At 39.8% G+C, this 22,894-nt stretch overlaps 1 protein-coding gene across 1 annotated transcript in view; it reads right to left on the bottom strand.

Moving 5' to 3' along the window:
• unc5db (unc-5 netrin receptor Db) overlaps positions 1-22,894 on the bottom strand; it is a 186,965-nt gene that overhangs the window by 107,097 nt on the left and 56,974 nt on the right. Inside the window, exon 2 of the mRNA XM_084552202.1 lies at positions 2,263-2,478. Within this exon, the coding sequence (XP_084408328.1) occupies positions 2,263-2,478 (216 nt within the window). The remainder of the gene's footprint in view (positions 1-2,262; positions 2,479-22,894) is intronic.

The raw sequence follows: 22,894 nt of genomic DNA, 5'->3' as shown, positions 1-22,894 counted from the left end.
CATCAGGCTCAAATTGTGAAAGAGTGGTTCAGGGAGCATGATACATCATTTTCACACATGGATTGGCCACCACAGAGTCCAGACCTTAACCCCATTGAGAATCTTTGGGATGTGCTGGAGAAGGCTTTGCACAGTGGTCAGACTCTCCCATCATCAATACAAGATCTTGGTGAAAAATTAATGCAACACTGGATGGAAAGAAATCTTGTGACATTGCAGAAGCTTACTGAAACAATACCACAGCGAATGTGTGCTATAATCAAAGCTAAAGGTAGTCCAACGAAATATTATTATTATTATTATTATTATTATTATTATTATAGTGTGTGACCTTCTTCTTTGGTGGCGACTTTCTTTTTGGCCAGGCAGTGTATTTGCTCATTTCATACGAAAGATTTTTCTGTTTGTGTTGTAGGAGGAGTGGGATGAGAGATCCAATGAAGGTCATGTCACACATTTTCATGAACCTGTAGAGTTTAGAAGCAATTTAATCAAAGCGCTTTTTATAACTATGAGGGATTTTTCCTTGAAGTTTTACTTTGATTATTGTAACACATGGGCAAATCATCACCATGGTAAGAGTTTTGACTTTTTAAACAAGTATGAGTATTTTACAGTGAAATATGTCAGTATTGTTAAATTCTTTTCTATTTCCATGGCAAATTAAAGTTATATCAGTGTTTCATCCTAGAATTTGATGAAACTTTCTACCCTTCACCCACGCTTATGAAACATTTTTCACGGTACGCTCTGTACGGCAGTGTGACCCATAACATCTACCCATTGAACTCTAAGCAAGGCGTTGTAAAATTAAATATTAATTCAAACATGATATTTAATAACTGGATAATCAAATGTGCAACCAACTTTTTGATTGAGCTGCTGTCAGGGGAATGTGGGGGGGGACGGGGACCATTGGTGCAACACTATTTTAGAGTATGTGATCATAACAGAAAAGCATTTGAAAATCTGTCCTCTCCATTTCTGTGAGTGACGACTCATGTGAAACTCGCTGAAATTGTGCTGATGTGGTGCAGTATATACCCCTCCATCTAGCGCTGCAGGAGCTTAAAATAAGCCCATACTGCACATATTGCTTGACCCTGCTGTGATTACTGAAGCTGCTCCTTTGTTGGCTTTTAGGATTAAACCATCTGGGGCAACACTGATATTCTTCTTGACGGTCAGTCTAAGTAGCTGCGGTCAAGACCTGAAGTTGTCACCATGCAGAGGCGAACACTACATTAATGGATCCTCTAACATGTGATGTGTATTTTCCAAAGATAAGACTTGTCAAGATATGTAATTGTATTTGACTGCTAAATGCAAATCTCATTTCTCATCTTACTGGTGATTATTGCATTAACCCTAAAAATAATACATTTACTCTTTTTTGTTTTCAATAAACAAGGGAAAACTTAGAGCTCCAAAACATCAAGTGAACAATTTATCTGTGATATTGACAAGACTGCATGACAAGACTACATGCCAAGCTACTTTCCTATTCGACAGAATTTTTTCCAAAAAAGGTCAAGTTTCAGAATTATATTGACAAGCTGCCAGGAACATAACAACATACTGTATCATTCATGGCATTAACCATCTACTGGTACATAATCCATTGCTAATTTGGCACCTAATATGTGTTGATAAAAATTTGTATTAGTGTTAAAAAAAAAACTATAATTATCAGTTTTCCTCAGTGACGTTTCAGTCAAACTGATCTTTTGGAAGCTGACACAAATTTTGCAGTTTAGCAAAATGGATCCAAGTTACAGTTATGTCATGAATATGGGGTTAGAGCCAGCTTTAATGTTTACATCCAAACTGCAGTACATGTAAAGGCATGAAAGCTCTTTGATATGTTGCTACACTTTCACATGAACAAAGGTAATTGGATATTTGATTTGAGCTTTTTCAGGATGTATTTTTGTGAATAATTATCATTTATGAATGCATGGGTTTTGTATAATTGTCTGACGTTCTTTGAAACACATTCGACACACACTATGTACAATTTGAATCCATCTGTCACCACAACCTGGCATGGGGTTTGTGTGCAGCTGCTCCCTGCGCAGTCAGGCAGACTATTTGAATGCTGAAGTAATTAACTAGCTAACCTATCGTTCCACACAAAAACCCAAATGCGCCTTCAGATTTAAGATCCAACAGTTTCCATTTACATCTGCTATTCACCAGGAAAGAGTGTTTTGCCTTTTAACATAGGGTATTCTAGAAGGTGGTCACAAAACGTTATCTTACCAGTGTTGACGTCCTTATATTCGTGGGAGAAGTGCTCATTCTGGTGCACCCATTCCCCGTTACATTTGAAGAAGATCTGCAAGGCAGGTGCAGCTCGACAGCGCAGCTTGATGGGATTGCTTTTGACAATGTAGGCATCCTCTGGCTCCTGGATGAAGTGCGGCAGGGTGCCCTGCACAGAGGGCAGGGCGTCAGGCTGAGCATCAGCAGTGGCACCTGCAGAGTAACACCTTGGTTATTTCACATTGCTATGTGTTTCTTTAAGAAAAGCAGCATTGAAATGAACAATCAGTGTTCTTGCAGAAACAAAGACAAAGCGGTTTTCAGTTGGAGAAGCAATTTAGCAGTGAAAAACACATTCAAGCTCATTTTTTCAAAACAGTATAACAGCAACAACAACTACTTCTATGACAGCAAATTTAAAGAAGATTGCTCAGTGGACAGTGTTTTGAATTCACCATCCATCAAAAACCAAACATATTGCAGAAAGGCATGTATACACAGAGCTCAATTCATCCCACATTTGAGCAAAACTGGTCTCCTCAAAGCAATTTGCAGATGAATGAAATCAGAACGGAACAAGTGGAGAGGAATTAGGGGGGGGCACTGATTACCCAAATTGTTGCTGTGAAGTCTGAATACATCTTATCTCAGTCACAAGGCCCTGATTTTGGGCCACACAAAAACAGCCTTTGTGCTGGCACCATGTGCCACCACCTTTAACGACAATTCACGGGAGGTTGCCCCCTTTCATTTCCTTTCAGTTTGGAGGATGCCCGGCCCAGTTCACGACTATTGTTTGTCATGGCAGCTCATCGATCTAAGAGCAGCTTTGGAAACACAGATCTTTGAAATTGTGAAAGCATGACATTGTATTTATATTTTTTCAGTTTGAAGCTAGGTCTCAGCCTCACATGGTGTCCTGTGCTCGCCTCCTATGGGTAAATCACAGAGAGCTCTGTGGGCCAGGACAATATGGAACAGGATGTTTGTGCTCCTGCCATCCCTGGGATCCTTCTCAGAATTACACCTCAATTCCATCAAGGCAGCTGCAGCTAAGCTATTCAGTGCCGTAAAAGCCCATGAAAGCTATTATGCCCCCACTATCAAATCCAATTCTGTCCCTTGAAATCGAATCGGCCCTTTCTCCACCTCTCTCAATCAATGTTGTCCTTGTTAAATGGGTAAATGAATGGATGCAGGTGTAAAGAGGGGCCACACATAAAACAAACAGCCAGAGAGGTAAATGAATGGAAATAATACGCTGACATTACCTACTGTAGGACAGGTAGATGTCTCCATCACACTGATACCATGTGCACGGGCTTTCACTATTCATACCACCATTATACCTTGTTTTCTTTGTGTGCAGCACTCCTTGAAATAATGACAGGAATCTGGCACTGACAACAAACATGACTGCTACTGTACAGATGTTTCCTGACAAAATATTCCATTTGGTTGCACGGCAAGTTATGTGATATATTAAGGTAATAAGCACAGAGAGGTGGTTAATGCTGTAAAAGCAGTATAATGACAGAATCATGGGTGAGCAATTCCTATGTAACTGAATACATCAATACAACATAGACAGATCACATCCTCTCCAATACATAGAAGTGCTTAGTGCAAATACTAGTCCCTGTGTCTTATTTGACAAATCAGCCAGTGTTCTCTTTTACACTATAACAAGAAGAAAAACTTAATGCTTTGTTGGTGGTTTTTCCGACACTGACAAACAGGAGTAATGATGATGGGTTAGCAAGCTACGCCAACGTGAGCTTTGAAGGAAAGTCCATCATCCAAAAATCCAAATTGTAAAATTGGCTCTTGGCACCATGATTACCAAATTCAGAGGATTTATTTAGCATTGAAACAATCCAGTAAATGATGTCTTAGAATAGCTGGTAGCCAAATAAATTTGAACAGATGGGAAACTAGAGTTGAACTTACTGACAGTTACCCAAAATGGTCGACAGCTTTCACATTCATGTCAATATGACTGATATGTTTCTATTTGTAATTATACAGCAGATGAAACATGGTGCGGTGGCAACTAATATGGCCCTATTTTAGGTCAATATGTCTCTACATTTTTCAACCTCCAGTCGGGTTTAAAAAAAAAAAAAAAGTTGTAGAAAGACTTGTCTTCTCAGACTGAAGAGGCTGGTTGCTGCTGCTGCCGTTTGGAGTTCATGATTGTCCAGATTGCAGCTGTGGCTCTGTAACCATGGCAACCACGGAAACTACAGGGATGAGACTGTTAGACGAGGTGAGTTTTTAGGCAGGCAACTGAGATATTTGAATGACACATGTTGTCACCACCAGAAAACAGACAGATTAATGAAGAAGAATGGTATGGAAGCTTCAGGCTCTGTTTTTCTGTCCTGAAATAATAAACACTATTTCTTATCAATTTCTAATGAGCAAAACCTGCCTTTTAAGTAACCTATCAGCAGAGCACGGCAGAACAGTATGAAATCTCATTCATGTCCTAGATTGGTCTGAAGGCCATGGGCAGCCCATGAGTCATGCGGGCCTGTGGACATCCATGGAAACTGATTAATAGTTTAAGAAAACAGCTGAATAATCTGCTGGGTTTTAAGCCATTTTAATGGATGGGTAAATTAAGCCAACAATTGGTAAACCATGCATGTGGATTACCAATTACCTTCCATTAGCCTGTCGGTGGCTAAGGCCCTCATCTAAACTTATGGAGAGTGGCTAAAGTAGTTTTGTACATGATGATCATTTACCATATAAAGGTTACCATATAGAATCTATATAATTACAACATGACCCATAGATAGGCTAATAGAAGACTACCACTTTGAAGATATGCTTAATTATTTAATCAGTTTGATATAAAATATACATTGTATGTTATTTTGTATATTTTGCCATAGTGCAAAATTGGAGCAGAGCTAAAACTTTATTTCGTATAGGTGCAGAAAAAATGCCTTAAGTTTTTTTTTTGCAATGCTTATAATTACATTTAATGGACTTCATGTACATATGACCGGATTTTTTCTTAATATTGCACACATAGTTCTCGCTTGTGCTTGGGTAAGACTAAATGTTAAGAGTGCTTGCGCCAGTCACTGTGAAGTGTAATATCAGACTGCACCCTGACAGAATTAGAAGTAAGAAAACATTCAATCACAATTTTGTACTTAATCATTTGAGTTTATTTTTTGTTTGAATGGTCTGTAATATTCAAAAAGAGTCTATACACTAATCCTCCATAAAGTGCACGCAAAGTTAGCCGCTATGTTAAAAGTAAAAATAATCATGGTGCGTATACATGCTGTGCTGCAAAATCTGGAAAATGACATGTGGGACAAACATTCAGGTGAATCTGGAATGAGAAACATGAAAGAATCAACACGTGCACCACAGGTTGAAAGTAATCTTGCTGGACCATTTTCAAATGGTGATTAGATTATTTCTTTTTCTAAATGTCGATGGATGACAGGGACAAAACTGGATGATGGGTTCAGCGGCAGATGGAAAATTACAGTACTCCTGTCAGATTTTTAAATCTCAGCCAAACCTGTCTCCATCCATGTTAAATTTCATTTGCATATCCTTGTCACACATTGATTAAAAAAAACAACAACAAAGAAAAAAGAATATGATACAAAGAAATCAATGTTGTGGCAATTCCTTTATGTTTGAAAATGACAAGAAAAGCATAAATTTTGCTCTCACAGGGATGACCGTCATTCTTTGTCCATATACATGACCACACGTAGAGGCAAGCTATTACAGAAGCTTTTTCCATACACTCACTGAGGCTCCCTTCCTCCCAGTTCTTTGCTGTATAAATGAAACATCATCTGAATCAAATGGAACAATGCTTCAATCCTTGCTTCTGCTAAAGAACCGTTTCTATGTCAACTTGCAGGTAACTATCATTTTTATCTTTAGGCAAACAGTTTAATTTTAAAAGAACCTAAGTACTTTGTCAAACCTGGTGCTTCCCGTGCCTTGTCAACATCTACAGCATCAGTGGCAAAGCTATTTTCAACAGTGCATTGCTGGGCTCAGTCTGTACAATGTGTTACGACTCCAGCAAACTTTGGAGGTGTTCTATTCCAAGGAAGTAAAGTTTCTTCAGCTCTGTGCACATTAATGAGTTTTTTTTGGGGTTTTTTTTGACATGCTGTGTTCATCATACTTCATGTTTTAACTGCAGATAGTACACCACCATAAGCAGTATTTAAGTGTTGCTATTTAAATAAATAAGTGGAGTGCTTACAAGTGGTGAGGATAAATAATGGCTACTATTAACTCTAATCCAATTTCGACAAAACAATGAACATTAAATCTACTTTTAAATAACCCTGTGAACAGGGAGGAGGACCATTAAGGAAGCTAATTGCAGAGGCCAAAAAAATTATACTTGTGATCCCCCTTCTTTTTAATATATCATTTTACTGTGTGCTATGATTTAAACAGAGCTACTGCCTACTCAGTTCAGTTTGTTAGGATGTTCATGAGCCAACGTAATCTGAATGAACGAGCCCAATGTGCATGGTGGTCAAGTTAAGAGCAAGGGTGCATTATTAGTTTCTCAACATTTTGTATTTTGGAGGATTTCATCCACTTACTGTATAGCTCTGTCTAGGTGACAGGTGAACCTACATAGTTAGTATTATTAAGGGTGTCCAAATTGTAAAACTGTGATCTATAAGCTTCAGAGCCTATCGTCTAGAGGGCTGTGGGGTGCTGGAGCCAATCCCAGTTGTCATTGGATGAGAGGTGGGCTACACCCTGGACAGTTCCCTCTGGTCTCATTTTAGATGACATTAGTGATCTGTACTAGCAGGAGGGAAATATTACCAGATATAACTTATTACAAAATATAATATATAATAATAATATAATAATTATAAACTTAGTCATGTTCACATTAATTTCACAAATTCTAAAATGTTGTTTCTGGACAAGGGTGTCAACAATTTCATTGATAAAAAAGGTGAGAAAAGTAGAAAAAAATATTTTAAAAAGTGCTAATTTCTAGATTTATTGCTCATTTAGCAGGTCTTTCCACCTGATTGGCATTTATTATGACCTGTGAGAAAAATTTCAGAATCAGAACATAGGGAATATAGTTCAGAAGATTCTCAAAAGTCCAGAGATTTGGAGAACAGTAGCTATATTTAGGTTGGTTATTAACCATATGTATATTCTGTCTGCATGTATTACCCTGCTTAACATTATATAACCAAATCATCAGTTTTTAATGAGTCTGAAAGCCTCAACAGTACTCAAAATATTAACAAAGCATCCTCGTTTTAAACCTCCCAAAAAAGATTCACATTCATATGTTAATTTCAAGTTATTCATAATAACTTTAGACCCCAGAGAATTCATGTATTTAACAAAAAGAAACTGGATCCACCAGTAACCATTTTGATGGACAGTTTTACTGTTATTAAAAATCTCTCTTTTTTTGTCATTAGCCTGTTAATTACTTATAGTGCATGCCAGAAACAGAAGCATGAATGCCAGTGACGACGACCGATCAAGAAGGCAGCTTTTATTGCTTACACACTGAAACTGTTCAACCAAAAAGAAGCTCTGGTTCAACATCATTTAAAAGCACTAACACGTGTAATGGTTGGGGCATGTAATCCTCTTTCAACCAGCACCTTCCTTACCGCTGAGCATCCCTACTCTAATCAGCTAATTGCTGCTATGATGTATAAAAATAGTCACTGCTGAGCTTCTCCTTTCACATTGCATAACAACTAATGATGACCCTTTTCCCTTTATGTTTAAACATTCAGCACATTCAAAGGGAGCGGATAATTGGAACAAGGTGACAATCTACGCTCCATAAACCTGGAGCCGAGCATCAGCCGCTCCACCTGTGATGGATGCTCATAAATATCAGCCTTAATGAAGGAAATGACTGTGGCGCCGATAAGTCACTTATTTCCTCATTATGCTGGTTAATTTTAACACTGCCTCTAAAATGCTCCCTCACCCTATTTGTTGCCAGTCACAGGTTTCCACCCGACTTAGCGTGACACTCGGGGCAGTGGACCTGCAGCAGATAAATGCCCTGGGTGTCAATCTGCATACAGGGACGCAGACGACATGGCATCAGTGCTGTTGGCTCAGGCTGGCTGACAATGCTTCAGAGCCAGGGGACCGTGTTGAACAGAAACAGATTCGAATCAACAATCTCTTTGAGACTTGCCAGGGCAATAAGTGCTACATGGACTGTTTGGATATGCAAGGAAGGCTAGAGACAGCACAGATTTTAATAATGAGTGTACAGTCATGGAGCTATAGAAGAGTTTTTGAACATTGCCTGGTAAACCATTTCTGAGGAAACAGGTTCCGATTGTGTGGCCTGCACTGTTCACCACATTGTACAAAAGTGTTTGAGCACAAACAATTTACTGACAATTTTGTATAAGTGGTACTCTTTGCATGGGAGGTAAGCAGGTGATGGGTCTACTGTAGTCAAGGTAGCTGAAAAAGGGGTAGCAGAGCAATTGACCAAACAACTGGATAAAGGTTTTACCCCAACATACCTATCAAACAGAACACAATGTGTAACTGTCGACAGGGTCAAAGCCTCCTACCTCAGCCGCCTGTTGGTGTCCCACAGAGTTCAATCCTTGGGCCCTTATTATTTTCACTGTACATAAATGAGCTCCGAGATGTATGTCCTGATCTCAGTGTTCAAATGTACGTGTACATTTTCACCCACAGTTTGACCTCTGACATCACCTCATTTAAACTCACTAATGCTTTAAGCAAGGTACATGACTAGCTCAATGACACCTGCCTTATACTTAACACACACACACACACATAAAAAAAAACAGTTTGTATGACATTCACTAAAAGACCAGTAGAGCAGAACAGATCTAATGTGTATATAGGAGGCAAAGAACTCGAATTGGTGTCCCAGTTCAAGTGCCTCAGTGTCATACTGGACTCCAATCTGACCTTTAAAAAATATATCAGAGATGTGGCTAAAACAATAAAATTCAACCTGCAAAATCTTAAACAAATCAGGCCCTTTATCTCAGCCGACACTGAAATCACACGTCCATTGGATGATCCTGTCTCATGCTGATTACTGTTTGACAATCTGGTCATTTAATGGCACCACTCGACTAAAACTTATAGAACTACTTAACATCTATTAACATCTATTAGGTTTTGAAAATTGCAAAACTTTTAAACAAGCTTATTTCATCTATAAATTCCCCCATGGTCATTATTGTACTGATATTATTTGTATATGCTGTTTTGTCTGTTTGTTTGTTTATTTTATGTTTGTTTAGGTTTTCCAGTGTTTGAGGACTAAGGATGGAAATGGGCTTTTAGCTAACACAACACCAATTATTTGTAAGTGTGCGTTAATGTGCACTGTCCTCTAAATAAACAAATAAATAAAGCATTACATTTGCGATGTGTGTATAGCAGCAGTTAGAATGTCTGACTATTTCTAGAGTTCACAGAGACCTGGTTAGCTTCATATACAGCTATGCTGCCTCCCATGCATTAAAAAACCACTGGTACCAGGAAATACATTATGACAAAGATACTGCTAGACTAGAGGCACACATCACATTTGACCAGGCGGTCCCGGATTTGAATTTGATATAAAAAAAAAAAAAAAAAAAAAAAAAAGGAAGATATTTTGAATACCCGTGATTCTTAGTTAATTAGTCTATGGCACCAAACTGTTGGCACGCATGTTGGAGCCCATTTGAATCCAGTTCAGTGTTCCAACCTACTCACAGTTCCTGGAAAGCAGAATGTTGTTGGATGTAGTTTTGTAAACTGTCCTTCAGTAGTGTCCCGTCAATGTGGTGAAGAAACACGTCCTCAGGCTCCGTCCACGTTCAGAAGTATCCAGTAGTTTCATGGCAACTTGGTGTTTACATACTGCTAGCACGAGGGAGCTAACTAGCAACAGTCCGCAACGTGGACACGGTTTGGCATCAATTCTATAGAATTTCTCGATGGAAACACGCTGAACTGAGCGTTCATCTCTCTAGCAAGCAAATACACTAAACCGTACAGGCAGTTATGCCACTAAATTACAGTAACTTAAAACAACGAGATTTTAACGGTGGTTTTCTTTCCCGCTCCGCCTCTCTCCTCTCAACTTGAACATCGGTAATCAGCTAATCAAACAGATTGTCACCTGTGTGTAGCGTTTACAACAGCCACGGTGCGTTCAGGAACCAAGCTAAACATAGGACATTCCAGATACTTCATGAACCTTCACGAATACTAGTAGTCTTATGTTATTTTCGCACTTTTCAAATGTATGCCCCGATTAGACTCTCTGGCGGGCCGCTTTTGGCCTGCGGGCCTTATGGTTGACAACCCTTCCTTAAACCCTTTCAATGGAGAAAACGAATCCAGAAAACAAAAAAAAATAGCTTTCATTACACATAATAAAAATATATATCAGTCAAGTAACTGTTGAGCTGAGTTAATACCAAGGTTTCTTAAAAATATTAGCTAAAAAAATGTAATTGCTGTTTTTATGTCTTTGCTTGAACGTAGATACATTGAATCCACTTATGTAGATGGTAATATTGACTGACTAAAGTTAGGTCAAAAATACTCCACAACCCTAATCTATATCTGAATATAACTGAAGGACCAGTGCAACATGTTTTTTGGGAGGCTTCACAGCTTTACAGACAATTCTACTGGCACAAAGTCAATTCTTAACCTATTTACAAGTCTTACTGGCAAAAACAGACACACATTAGCCCCCTCTTCCTCCCCTTATTTTGTGCCATTCTGGAAAAGCAAACAAACCATTAACCAAGCTGGCTCACAAATCCAGGCAGTTAAATTAGCCGATGGTTGCACCCATGCTTTGCTGTTCATCTCAGTCCAGAACCAACATGTCTGACATGTGAAAACAATGAGACTACCTTGTGGATTTCAGCTCCAGAACATACAAATCTAAGTTTATATGTAAATAATACCACTGCGTCTTAATTTGACTTGGCTCTAAATTGGTCACATGCCAACTTGATGGCATTTACATAGCAAGCGAAAACATGCTGGTTACAACAGACAGGCGGATTGTTACAAAAATTACAACTGTTTGCACACAGCATTACAGATTTTAAACACAGAGCTGACACTTGAGGTTGAAAGAAAAATGAAAAATTTGTCAGAAGGTATCCCCAGGATTTGTCATTGTGGGGATGAAGAACCGCTACTGTACATTAAAATTTATGGCAATCTGAAGTCCTGTCAGACTCAGAGGTACGTTTTGTTTCCAGCTGACAAAATGGCATTTCTGGATGTCTTACTCTAAACCAAAATGGGCATAAATGATCTTTTGAAAATGAAATTATTTTATATGGAATGTGCTCGCACATCAAAACAATGGGGAGTGAAAGCATTTGAAAAATTAGGTCTGGTGAGCTTGGCACACAACAGCACAGAAAGCCAGAACCGATTTTTCAAAATTACAACAGTGGTGAGAAAAATAGGACTGGCCAAGAGCTCCATTGAATAGGTTTTTGGAGAAGCTTTTTTTTTTTTTTTTTGCAATAGGTAAATGCACTGATGTGTCTCGAGAAACTACTACCCATTCTTGTCATGAGAATGACAGCCCACCTCAGCATCAATTCACTGCAAATCCTACTTAAATCGACACAAGAATAGAAGAGTTCCTGAAAGATCAAGCTGGCAGCACTTGATATTTTTCCTTGCCGGGATTTCAGACTGAGTCGGAAATTCCTATTTCACACTGCCGCTGCACAGCCGTAGTCCTTTAAAACCGCACGCTCTTCCTCTCACATCCGCGGGATCACTGGGGACTTCTCATGGATTTTTTTCAGGAGCTGAGATTGGAGGAGGGCAAGGATGAGGAGCGTCAGCAGTGTGAGTATCAGATTTACATGGTGAGACCCTTCTCAGCCTTTCAGCAGGAGTCCTCCTCATTTGAAAGACAGGGAGTCAGGAGATGTCAGGCTAATCCTCGACACTAAAGGAGAAAGAGTGGCTGAACAAAAAAAAAACAAGAAACCTTAACGGTCTCTCAGTCCACGGCATGCACAGAGAGACCGCTGAGTGAACTCCAGAACATGGGTGCTAGAGACACTGAAAGGACAGAGGCTGTGGCGAACACACCCTTTCTCTCTCTCTTTTTCCCATTTGTGATACTCTGGGATAAATTCACTGACATTCACTCTCACGCTAACCTCAGCATGAACTTCTTGAATTCTAGAAGCTTGAACGACCAGTCATTTTGCTTAATAAGCTGTGTACATTTCACATAGCTGCCAGTCTTTTACCCAGGCATTTTGGAATACATGTTAGCAGTGACAGGCTTCACAAAGCATATTTATCATTCCATAATAATGCAGCTGTGAGAAGCAACATTAGCAAATTGCTGCGTTCAGGCGGCAGGAGTTGGCTCAGAAACAGAAAACATTGCAAGGAGCCTAAATTGAACCTGCAAGAGTTTCTGAAGACTTGAATCATAGATAAGGGTTAGGGTTGAATGACATTTATCACACAATTGTGTTATTTTTAAGCTGTCTCCAGCCTCTCCAATGTTAGCATTTACAGCGTTCTCTTTCTTCTTTTCGTAGCAAACATGATATCTTTGGATTCTTAAGTGCTTTTGCGTCTTGATGGACGAGGTCCCTCTGAGGGTTTCGGGTGCTGCAAGCTAAGAAGCAAAAAAAATATATAAAGAGACGAGAGAAATTGTCCGTATCCACTTAAATGTCAATAATACTTTATAGACAGAAGACCAAGGGTTATCAGAACTAACAGTTGCTCCTGAAGGAAGGCAAGCACCTTGCCTGGCAGCTCTGAATATATACTGCAAGAATATCCATATTGAGCATATCCATCTTAGTCGATCTTGGATTCTATTGGTGCAAATTAGTACCTAACAAATTTGCAATAAAAACAAACACAATTATATGTACAGAAGTAAAGTAAAGAACGATTTTGCTTTTTAAATTAGTTTTCATACTGTTTGGGAGCCTGCTGAGAGCTGTGCAACATACATGCAATTTATTTTCATCAGATAATGTAACAATGCAGGTCTATGACCAAAATTTAAATCTTAGACATAAAAACAAGTATGGTAGCTCAAGGCAACTTAAGGAAACACATGCAAATAGGCAAAACACAAGCAAATTAAGAAAAAGTTGTTGATCAGTTTGACAACACATGCCATGCAAATTCTCGCAACACAACCGAATACAGAAACGCAATGCCAGTACTCACAATACCAACAAATACTGAAACAAATAGCGCAAACGACAACGGAAGCGTTTCAAGGAGACTCCAAAAAGTAATTTGCTACTTGTCAGGGGTGTTGGAAATGAGCTGAAAACTTTGATCATCATGAATTGTATCGTACTGATTGCATAAGTCTTTATAACCCCTTTGCCTATTTTTAGCTTCCCGTTCAAATAATCTGACAAAATACACATTTATTTTCCGACTGACAGTAATAATAATGTAAAAATACATTGAGAGCCTTTTCATTACATGTTGGGGTCCACTGTAAACATTTGGGTTGTTGTTTGCGCTACCTGCATTGCGTTTCTGGATTTGGTTGGGTTGTGAACATTTGCAGCACATGTGTTGTCAAACGGATGAAGACCTTTTCTTGATTTGCTTATATTTTGTCTATTTGCATGATTTTTTTTCGTTGAGCTGCAGCAAGTTGAGCTCAAGTCCTAATACTGGTTTTCATCCATACAACAACAAAATGCCATCAACCTGTCCTTTGCAGTTTTGTACTTATTTTTCTACTGTTATTTATCATTAAAAATACTACAATTATTGAATACAAAAGAGCACACAAACCCTGTCCTGTAACTGACACAAATACACAAACAAAGCCATACATTGGATTTACAAGCAAGGTCACATCTCAGTGTACATAAGACATTAGAGCAAAACAGCTGCTTCTGGAATCGAGAAGAAAATAACATTTCGAGCAGTAATATATATATATATATATATATATTTATTTTTTATTTATTTTTTCATGTGCTAGCTTGTCTGTCAAGGCCTGGGGGGATTCAATGCAGGTGATGACTCAATGAGCACACCCTCACGGCATGAAAGCGAAGCCGGCCACATTGTTTACAGACACACATTTTGTAGCATGACATTGTCAAGCAATAGTCCCTCACCAGCAGCCTCCATCCCGACTATATGCTTCTCGCTAAAGCCTCTTACACGGCCTGTAATCAATTTTAAAAGGTTCAATGGTATGAAAAGCAATTACACAGCACATGTGTCCACTGTCAGGCAGCTGGCGAGGCTGCAGTTTGAGAGGTGGGCTCCCCAGTGATTACAGTGCATAGATCTGGAGCGGTGTCAGTTATAGGTTGTTTCTGTTAGATCCTCCAGTTTCACCAGAGGCCCAAGCAGCCTTACGGGCCTGATTGACTGAGACAGCCTCTGACAGTTATTGACAGGCTGCTGCACTTCCCAGAAAGGGCAACAGAGGGTGAGGGGGAAGAGACTGGGAAGCAAATCCCCATGTCAGGTCTTCTCACAGATCCCGTTTCTACTTAGACTTCAAGTGAGATGTTTGCTTTTATATTATTTGAAAGCATTTTTATGGACTGATCAGTCACTATCGGCTGTCCAATACATATTGAATACCAACCACTCATGATAACATCCAGTGATACTCTCCTACAGTGACCATAAAGAAAAAATACATGGCAAGGGGTTTTGATTGTGCTCTCTTCACCCCATTCATAATTTTTTTCCTCCAAAATAATGAATGCTTGTTTTGCTGTTACATGATATTACATAATGTACCCAGTCTAAAAAGTTAAACAGCTTCTTTCTCAGAAAAGTCCTCTGCTGTTGAGAAAGTGATAGATTTCTAATTTATACTTAAGACAGTTTGTCAGAACCCAAGAGCAGCACTGACCTTTTCATATAATATGCAGAGACACATATTACCAAATACAAGGTCAGGAATCACCTTGAATCCAGTTCGGACTGCCTTCTCTACTAATTGTTTAGAGAGGTTTTATGCATGATGGACAGTAGATTCAGAGCAGTGTAGTCATACGCATAATCAGAGGGCCATGAGTTGAATTTGAGCGTTTCTCAATATGTGTTCTTGTTTGCACTTGTGTTCCTGTGGAGGTAACTTGTGTGGACTCCGGACAACAAGGTTTACCAGAATGCGTTTTGTGTGCGTCATTATGATCCAAATTTTTGTTCCAGTTCCAGAATGACTGCTTTCCATCCTCCAGAGTTTGTACTTCAGAGTTGAACTTGTCCAAAGTTTGCATAGCTGATAAAAATAAATGCCCTTTGTTTCTAACAAAATAGCTCAGATTGGTTGTAGGACTTTATGTCATGTTACCAGACTGATATGGTGATGATAACTGAGTCTGCTACAGCAGGCTAGGTCGGGAGTAAAGATGGCAAAAAAGTTATTAAAATATCATTAAAAAACTGCATCATAAGTTCAACAAATGCCCCAAAATAAAATGCTTTTACACTGAAGAGATAAAGTCATCCAGCAGCTTCATTTTAATTTATAACTCTAACATGTTGAGAGCAAAGGACTATGCCAGGTGAGACATGAGTTACACATGAGGGAGGAGGTTGGGGTGGATGATGTGGTCAACAAAGTGTTTGTTTCCCATTTCCAACACTGATGGGTCTCAAACTGTAATTATGTGGTTATTATTCTATGCAGAGGACCGCTCCTAACCCTCAATAAATGTACAATCTCAACGCAAGTCTGAAAGCTGGGGTCAACTAACAATTTAGGGCCAGAGAATTATTGATTTACCAGAGTCCCAGCGCTTCTCTAGAGATTGTTGCTGTTTGTTTGCGGTCTTCATTTGTACCGGGCTATTAAGCGTTTTGTTAAAAGTAATTGTGTAGCAGGGTTTTCTGCCACTCTATAAGTGCATTTAGGGATGTTTACTCACAATGAGCACTGAAAATGAAGATATCTAGGCTGAAAACTGTTGAAGGTCAGCGTTATCTGCGTGACATTGTTGGATGTTTAATGTGTTGTTCTTTGTTCAGCAGTGTGAGAAAAATATTTTATTGTGGCACATGGCAGTGAATAATTGCATACACCCAAAAAAAACAATGCTAGAAGATTTGACCCACGAAGCATATTCTTTTTTGAGAGAGACATAAGGGGTTATGAGATTCAGAAATAGCACCCTGGTATAGAAAGCTATGAATTGAGATTTTGAAGAACTGATTCACTGCTGCTGACTTTGCAAAAATTATTCTTATTATTTTTTACAGTGCTACATTTGCAGTTTCCCTGAAAGTTAGAGTGGTTTGTCATTAGCTATGCCATAAACAGTTAACCATAACTTGCTGTAAATGTCAGCATTCTCCCACCCACACCATAAACAAACAGGGTTATTAAAAAAACCAAAAAAAAGAAAACAATTAATGCAGAATAGGAGGACTTGGGCACCCGGCCAACCAGCTTAAGCTCTGCTCAAACCTGGAATCCACACAGTCACAGACTCTCTGCATATTCTACCCCTGTCAGATCTTACTTGAGCTCAGCATATTTTCCGTGTCAACACACTGACAGATGAAAACCTGCGAAATCAACCTGCGAAATTCTGGAAGATCACCACCAGAGAAGGAGAGAAATGTGCCCATTAACATGCTTTCAGGTGTTGTCTCGGGTCCCTGAGCCATTTCAATCATCCTCTGCATTCAGGCTCCGTCGCTCTTTCTCTGCGCGGCTGGGGAAAATTCCGTTGGCATCAGCAGCTCCACTAGGTGTTGATTAACACATAAACTGCGAGGCGGAATTCATGTCAACACCATGAGAATGTAAAAGATGGCGTGTTAAATGCTGAATAAATAAAAATGACATAATGAAAGAAATCATTATAGTGGCGCCAGAGGAAAACAACACCAGTGTCACCAAAAGAGCAATTATGAATTGAAAAGTTCTAAAACTAAAAAAAACAGTGAAACTATAATGTGTTTTTTTGGGATAAGACCATTATGAAATAAAAACGTATGTAACTTACTTTTCTAAAAGGTTCATTGATGTTTTACTGAATATATCTTTTGGAAGATTATTGGGGTAATTTCTGGATTTACAATTAGTAAATGTCTAACTCTGACCATACTGTGGTGCCAGTACAACAATTGAATTGCTGAAACATTTCATGATCACAAAAGTTGATAACCACAGTAAAAAAAAAAAAGAATTGGTCACGTTCAGGGCTTCATTTCTGCAGGCCCCCAGCCCCTCACATCCCTAATTAGCATTACAGTACTGAGAAACGGCTTGTTAGCATGGTTAGCATTCAAAATGGATACTGATGGTTCCACCAGCGAGCCGCGGGCTCATCAGCATTACATTTGTATCTCATGCATAAACATGTGGCGTCAGCTGTCCTAATCCTTACAATACTGCTGAATCAATCTGCCCTTTATTAGACTTCAAGCCACTGTAGGAATGTTGTTGCCCGAAATACTGATGACATTCATTTACATATCACCACTGAATCCATCACCTCCATGGATTGTCTCGTGGTGGAGCTAACCTTGTCTTTGTGTATCACAGGATCATCAGATTAACAGTTAATCCCAAGGCATAAAAACGGGAAGGCCGGCGTAGATAGACGTGCTGTCAGGTTGTCCGATTCGTCACGAGCCTCATGCTCAAAAGCACTTGTTTGTTATGTAATCTTATGAAACAAATTTTACACTCTAATGTCCACTGACGCAGAAAGACGTTTGAAGAGCATTTTGGAGCTAAATTAATTTGATTCTAGTAATAGAAGATGATAAGCAACAACAACAAAAAAAAGTTGAAGCTAGCTTTCCTGCTTTATCTGGGAACCAGCGTTTGTCAAATGTTTTCAGTCCAGGGCACAGAGCCAACAGAACACACGAAACAGAAACATATCACAGCTCTGAGATAAAACAGTGACAAGTGCTGTGCAACTGTTTTAATTTGAGTGTTGTTGTAAAGCTTCTAATGCCATGCATCGCAGCTTTTCAGCGATGGTACAAAGTGTATGAACACATGCATGAGCAGATACGATGCGCTTACAGTAGTTTCACTTCTTGCTCATCTTTGGCACTTTTTATCTTCAGCACAGTCTCCAAAATGTGGAACCCTGAATTAGACTAAGCTTACTCTGACTGGTCGATCAGCAGAAGAGAAGTTCTACATCTTCAGCTCATCAGAACAATCAAACTAATGCATATTTTCACAATAACGAGATAGAGATTTAATGCATTTTAGACAAACTGATTCAGTAGAGGCCAGCTCTGTGCAAGTTTGTCGCTCTTCCTATCTTCAGATAGCTGTTCAGACAACCTATTCATCCGGACATAAGCGTAGTGAGATGACGTCAGCTTTCTTTGCTAGTAGCACCTCGATGTCGGTTCAGTTTTAACTTGTTTTATTTTAAATAAATGCATCATTAAGTCACAGTCTATCACAGTCTATGGTAAGTGGGTTTATTTTGAACTGTCTGTAGCAACAACAGGCTGACTTATATGAAGTAATGACAAGAAATGCAATATGTTTGTCAGTGAACTTGGCACTACAGCTATTGTTCATTAACAATATGTCACGAAAAACGGACAACCTTTTCATTTTTTGACAGTGGATCAGTTAGAAATATTGCATACAGTAATAAAACAGCTGTTAGGTGAAGCACATACACCCTGGACAGACTGGCGACCTGTCCAGGGTGTACCCCGCCTCTCTTGACAGCTGGGATAGGCTCCAGCAGACCCCGCGACCCTTCACAAGAACAAGCGGTTACAGAAGATGAATGAATGAATGAATATAGATATGCATGACTTGTCACCGTAGTACAGTTGAAATGCTTGTGTTATGTAAAAGTTCCCCCTGCAGTTGTTATGAAAATGGAATTTAGCTATAGAGACAAAAAACAACAACATTTCTAGCGTGTGACATTTGAATAAAAACCAAGGAGACAATACCTTTCTAAACCGAGACAGGTGCACCTCAGTTTGATAATGCAAAAAGGTCTGCAGCCCATTCACAATGGAATGTGTCTGTCCAACTGAATGGCTCTGATCACCGCTTCAGCTACGGCAAACGCCTTAAGCGCTACCTGCGCTGTCTCCTGGCACATTTCAATTGAAAGGCCAGAAACTAATTACCAACTGTGACTGCCCGACAAAGCTCCAATTCCAACTCATTCCCCCTGTCAAACAGAGAGTAGGGGCGGATGCCGGAACTTGTCAAACTCAAGCCTCGCTCTGCATAATCCTGCCTCCCCAGCTCAAACCCCCCTTCCTCCCCCACTCTTTAAACTCCAACTGTCCAGCTGACGGCTGTCTCCTGATGTGAGAAAGGTGCACAGCGGCTCGCCGGTCTTGAGGTAAATTGAATCTCAAAAGACGAGAGCCATACGGTTGGGGCTGATTTATTTACAAGCTGGTGGATGGGGGCCACAGAGGGCCCACAGTGGGATTCAGTGGAAATGGCCTCTAAACCCGAGTTGAGGCGGCTCTGATAAATCTTATTTAACACTCTGCCTGAGACTCAAGGTGCTTCCACACAGCTGTGCTCTCACAATCACAGATACAGAAAGAGCCCAGATAGATTCTGTGCATTAATGCAACCCCCGGGCTCTCCTGAGTTTTTATTTCTAGTTTCCGCTGAGGCACAGCACTAATTTGAACACACTGTTTTGTAGTCAACACGACATGTCGTCTTTCAGGATCACTGGGCTCGAGCACATGTCAGCATTCACAGTATGGAAAGAGGACAATCACAGGTCTGTCACTGATGTCGCTAATGGACATCTTATGTAATTTAAGTCGTTTGAATTTGGCTTTTATGGTGCAGTTCATAACACTATAAACTTAAGAGAAGTGACGATAGCCACAAGTTGCAGTCACAGGATCATTTGCAAAATCCTGATAAGATACACAGGTGCCATGAGTCGTACCCTATTTCCTCTTATAACGACCAAGCCTTTATTTACCCTGAACTGCAGAAGGTAAAGAAACTGTTTCAGGTTTGTATTAGAGCAGGCATTTATTTCAAATAAGTGTAACTGATCATATATTAGCGTGAGGCCTTGATATGATTTGCGCTTGTTTACAGTGTTTCGCTATTAATACAAACTCTTTGTGGAATTGTTTGGCAGGAATGCCATATGCAGCAACCGGATTAAAAGATGGAAAAAGAGCTTGTGCGTTACAAACACACACACAGGTGTACAACTAAGTGTCGAAAATAGCACAATTACAATGCTGAATGTATCATACTGAAGCTGCAGAAAAGTATATTATGCACCACAAGCTGATCCACCTTTGTTTTTTCCCTGACCTGTATTTCGGGGCCATCTTTATTTGTTCATGTTGATCGTAATCAGATTTTTAGGTACAACAGTATTACCACCTTCCTAATATTGTGTAGGTCTCCCTTGTGCCTCTATAACAGTTGGGACTCATCAGAGAATGGACATGGGCCTTCTGAGGGTGTCCTGTGGTGTCTGGCAACAGAATGTTGTTAGTGGGGGGCCAGTGTTGCCAGATAAGAAATGGGAAATATTGTACTGTCGTTTTAAAATTACCATATTTTAACCCAAACTACCATATGCACTAAAACAACTTAAAACAAATCACACACTAGGACAGTGCATTTAAAATCAAATCTATACTATGTGCATGGAACTGCAGTAACCTAAGAAATAAACACTGAGGCTTGGCCATTTGAATGAAACAACAGCTTTATTCATTGTCAGTCAAATGGCAAACTGTTGTATATTTGCCCTTTTATATCGTATAGGCCCTGAAACTATTGTATAAATACAATCATTTTTGTGGCAACACTAGTAGGGGGCCTTTGGATCCTATGGGTTGAGGGGAGGGCCCTCTGTGGATCATCCCACAGATACTTGATCAGTTTTGGGTTCTAGTGAATTTGGAGGCCAGGTCAACACCTTGTGCTGTTCTTCATGTTTTTTTAGTTGTTCCTAAAGCGTTTTTGTGTGTGTGTGTCTGTGTCAGGCTGCATCCTGCTGGGGATGGCTGCTGCCATCAAGGAGTGTCATTGCTATGGGGTGGGGGTGCCTGGTCTGGTCTAGGTGGGTGGTACATGTCTAAGTAACATCCACATCTATCATTTCCAAGATTATTCTTCCAGAAGTCACATTGTATACAGACGTAAATCAGGCGATTACCAGTGGAAATAATCTAAAGTGATCACAATGACAATGGTTTGGGAGGATTCTTCAAGGAAGTCGAGAACAGCAGCAGCAAAGTACAGCTGGACTGGAAATGGAAAATGTTCCCCAAGAAGTAGCCAAGAGGAAAGGAAAATCTTAATTTACTCCAAAAGCCAATACGCCAATCTCACTGCAGTGAAGCATTTCGTCTTTCAGCCGTCAGCTCCATCCTATTGATTTATGAATATATCATTTTGTAATTGATTGGGCTGGCTCGAAGTGGGCCCTTGTTAATATTTCACTTGACCTCTCACCAAATTGGAGTTTATCATCTCTGACAGATGACTTGGCTTGTGTGAAGGAAGGCGAGATGTGAAACGAAAGCCGTCGCTCCGTTCTCCTATTTCATTAAAAATGCAACGCACAACCTGCTGGAGGTGAGGCGTAATGAGCGGAAGCAGGCACCTGGGCCCTCGGCGGGTCCAGTTGGTACAGAATCCGACGCCGCTTTGGCTGCTTTTCCACTCTTCGTCACCAGGGGTTAGCGCACATCTTTCCTGTGGAATGTAATTTTAAGTCGACTGGCAGACGGCTTTGCATACAGATTAATCAGATTTCATTGACCTTTATGTGAACAATAAATACGTATGCGCGTGTAATGTACTCCATATGTCGTTAATATATGTGCATGTGTAATTATTATGTAAAAAGTGTGAACATAAAATATGTAGTAAATCCCGATACGTGTAAATGATATCTTATCATGGAATATGTAGGAAGAATTATCATGTAATATATAGGCCATGTGCTTCCATATCCATTCAAATGTTGGATAATTCAATCTGCGTTACCATCCATTATGAGCAGCATCACATTGTAATTTTGTAAAATGAGATCATATCATAAGGAGGCAGGAGATGGAAGGAGAACTGATAGGTCTGCGGTGAAGTGCTCCCCCCAGCAGGACGGGATGGTTACAAGCGGCTAGATATTATCTCCTCTGACACCCATTGTGTAGCCGGCTCCGTCTGCAGAGGCACGAGCCTGGAAGCATTGTTGGAATTGATTTAGTGAACGGGGCCCAATCTTTGGACACTTTGCTGCTATTGACTGCTGCTTCAAATCAGAATTTCGAACACAACTCAGTCGGGGATTTAATTAAAACTCAAAAGAGGGAATGACTGACACTGCGGACAGGGTAGTTGTGAGAAATCAATTGTGAAATGCAAATGAGTTTCAAATCCCCCCTTTGCCTACTGCTTCCATTATTTATTTATCTTTTTTTTTTCCTCCTTTCTCCACAGCTCTGTGCTGCATTCTTAACTGGGGGCACGGCTCTATCTTTATTCAGCAGTTGAGGAGATAAGCAAATGTTTTTTAAGCTCATTACTAAAATGTGCGCAATTAAGATTGGATTGCGACCCCATTTTCATGTCATTCAAAAAAGCTTGCCAAAG

Source organism: Chelon labrosus, assembly GCF_963514085.1.
Source record: "Chelon labrosus genome assembly, chromosome: 9".
NCBI classification, from domain to species: Eukaryota; Metazoa; Chordata; class Actinopteri; order Mugiliformes; family Mugilidae; genus Chelon; species Chelon labrosus.
Note: the sequence above shows the minus strand (reverse complement) of the source record. Positions and strands in the feature narration are given on the sequence as shown.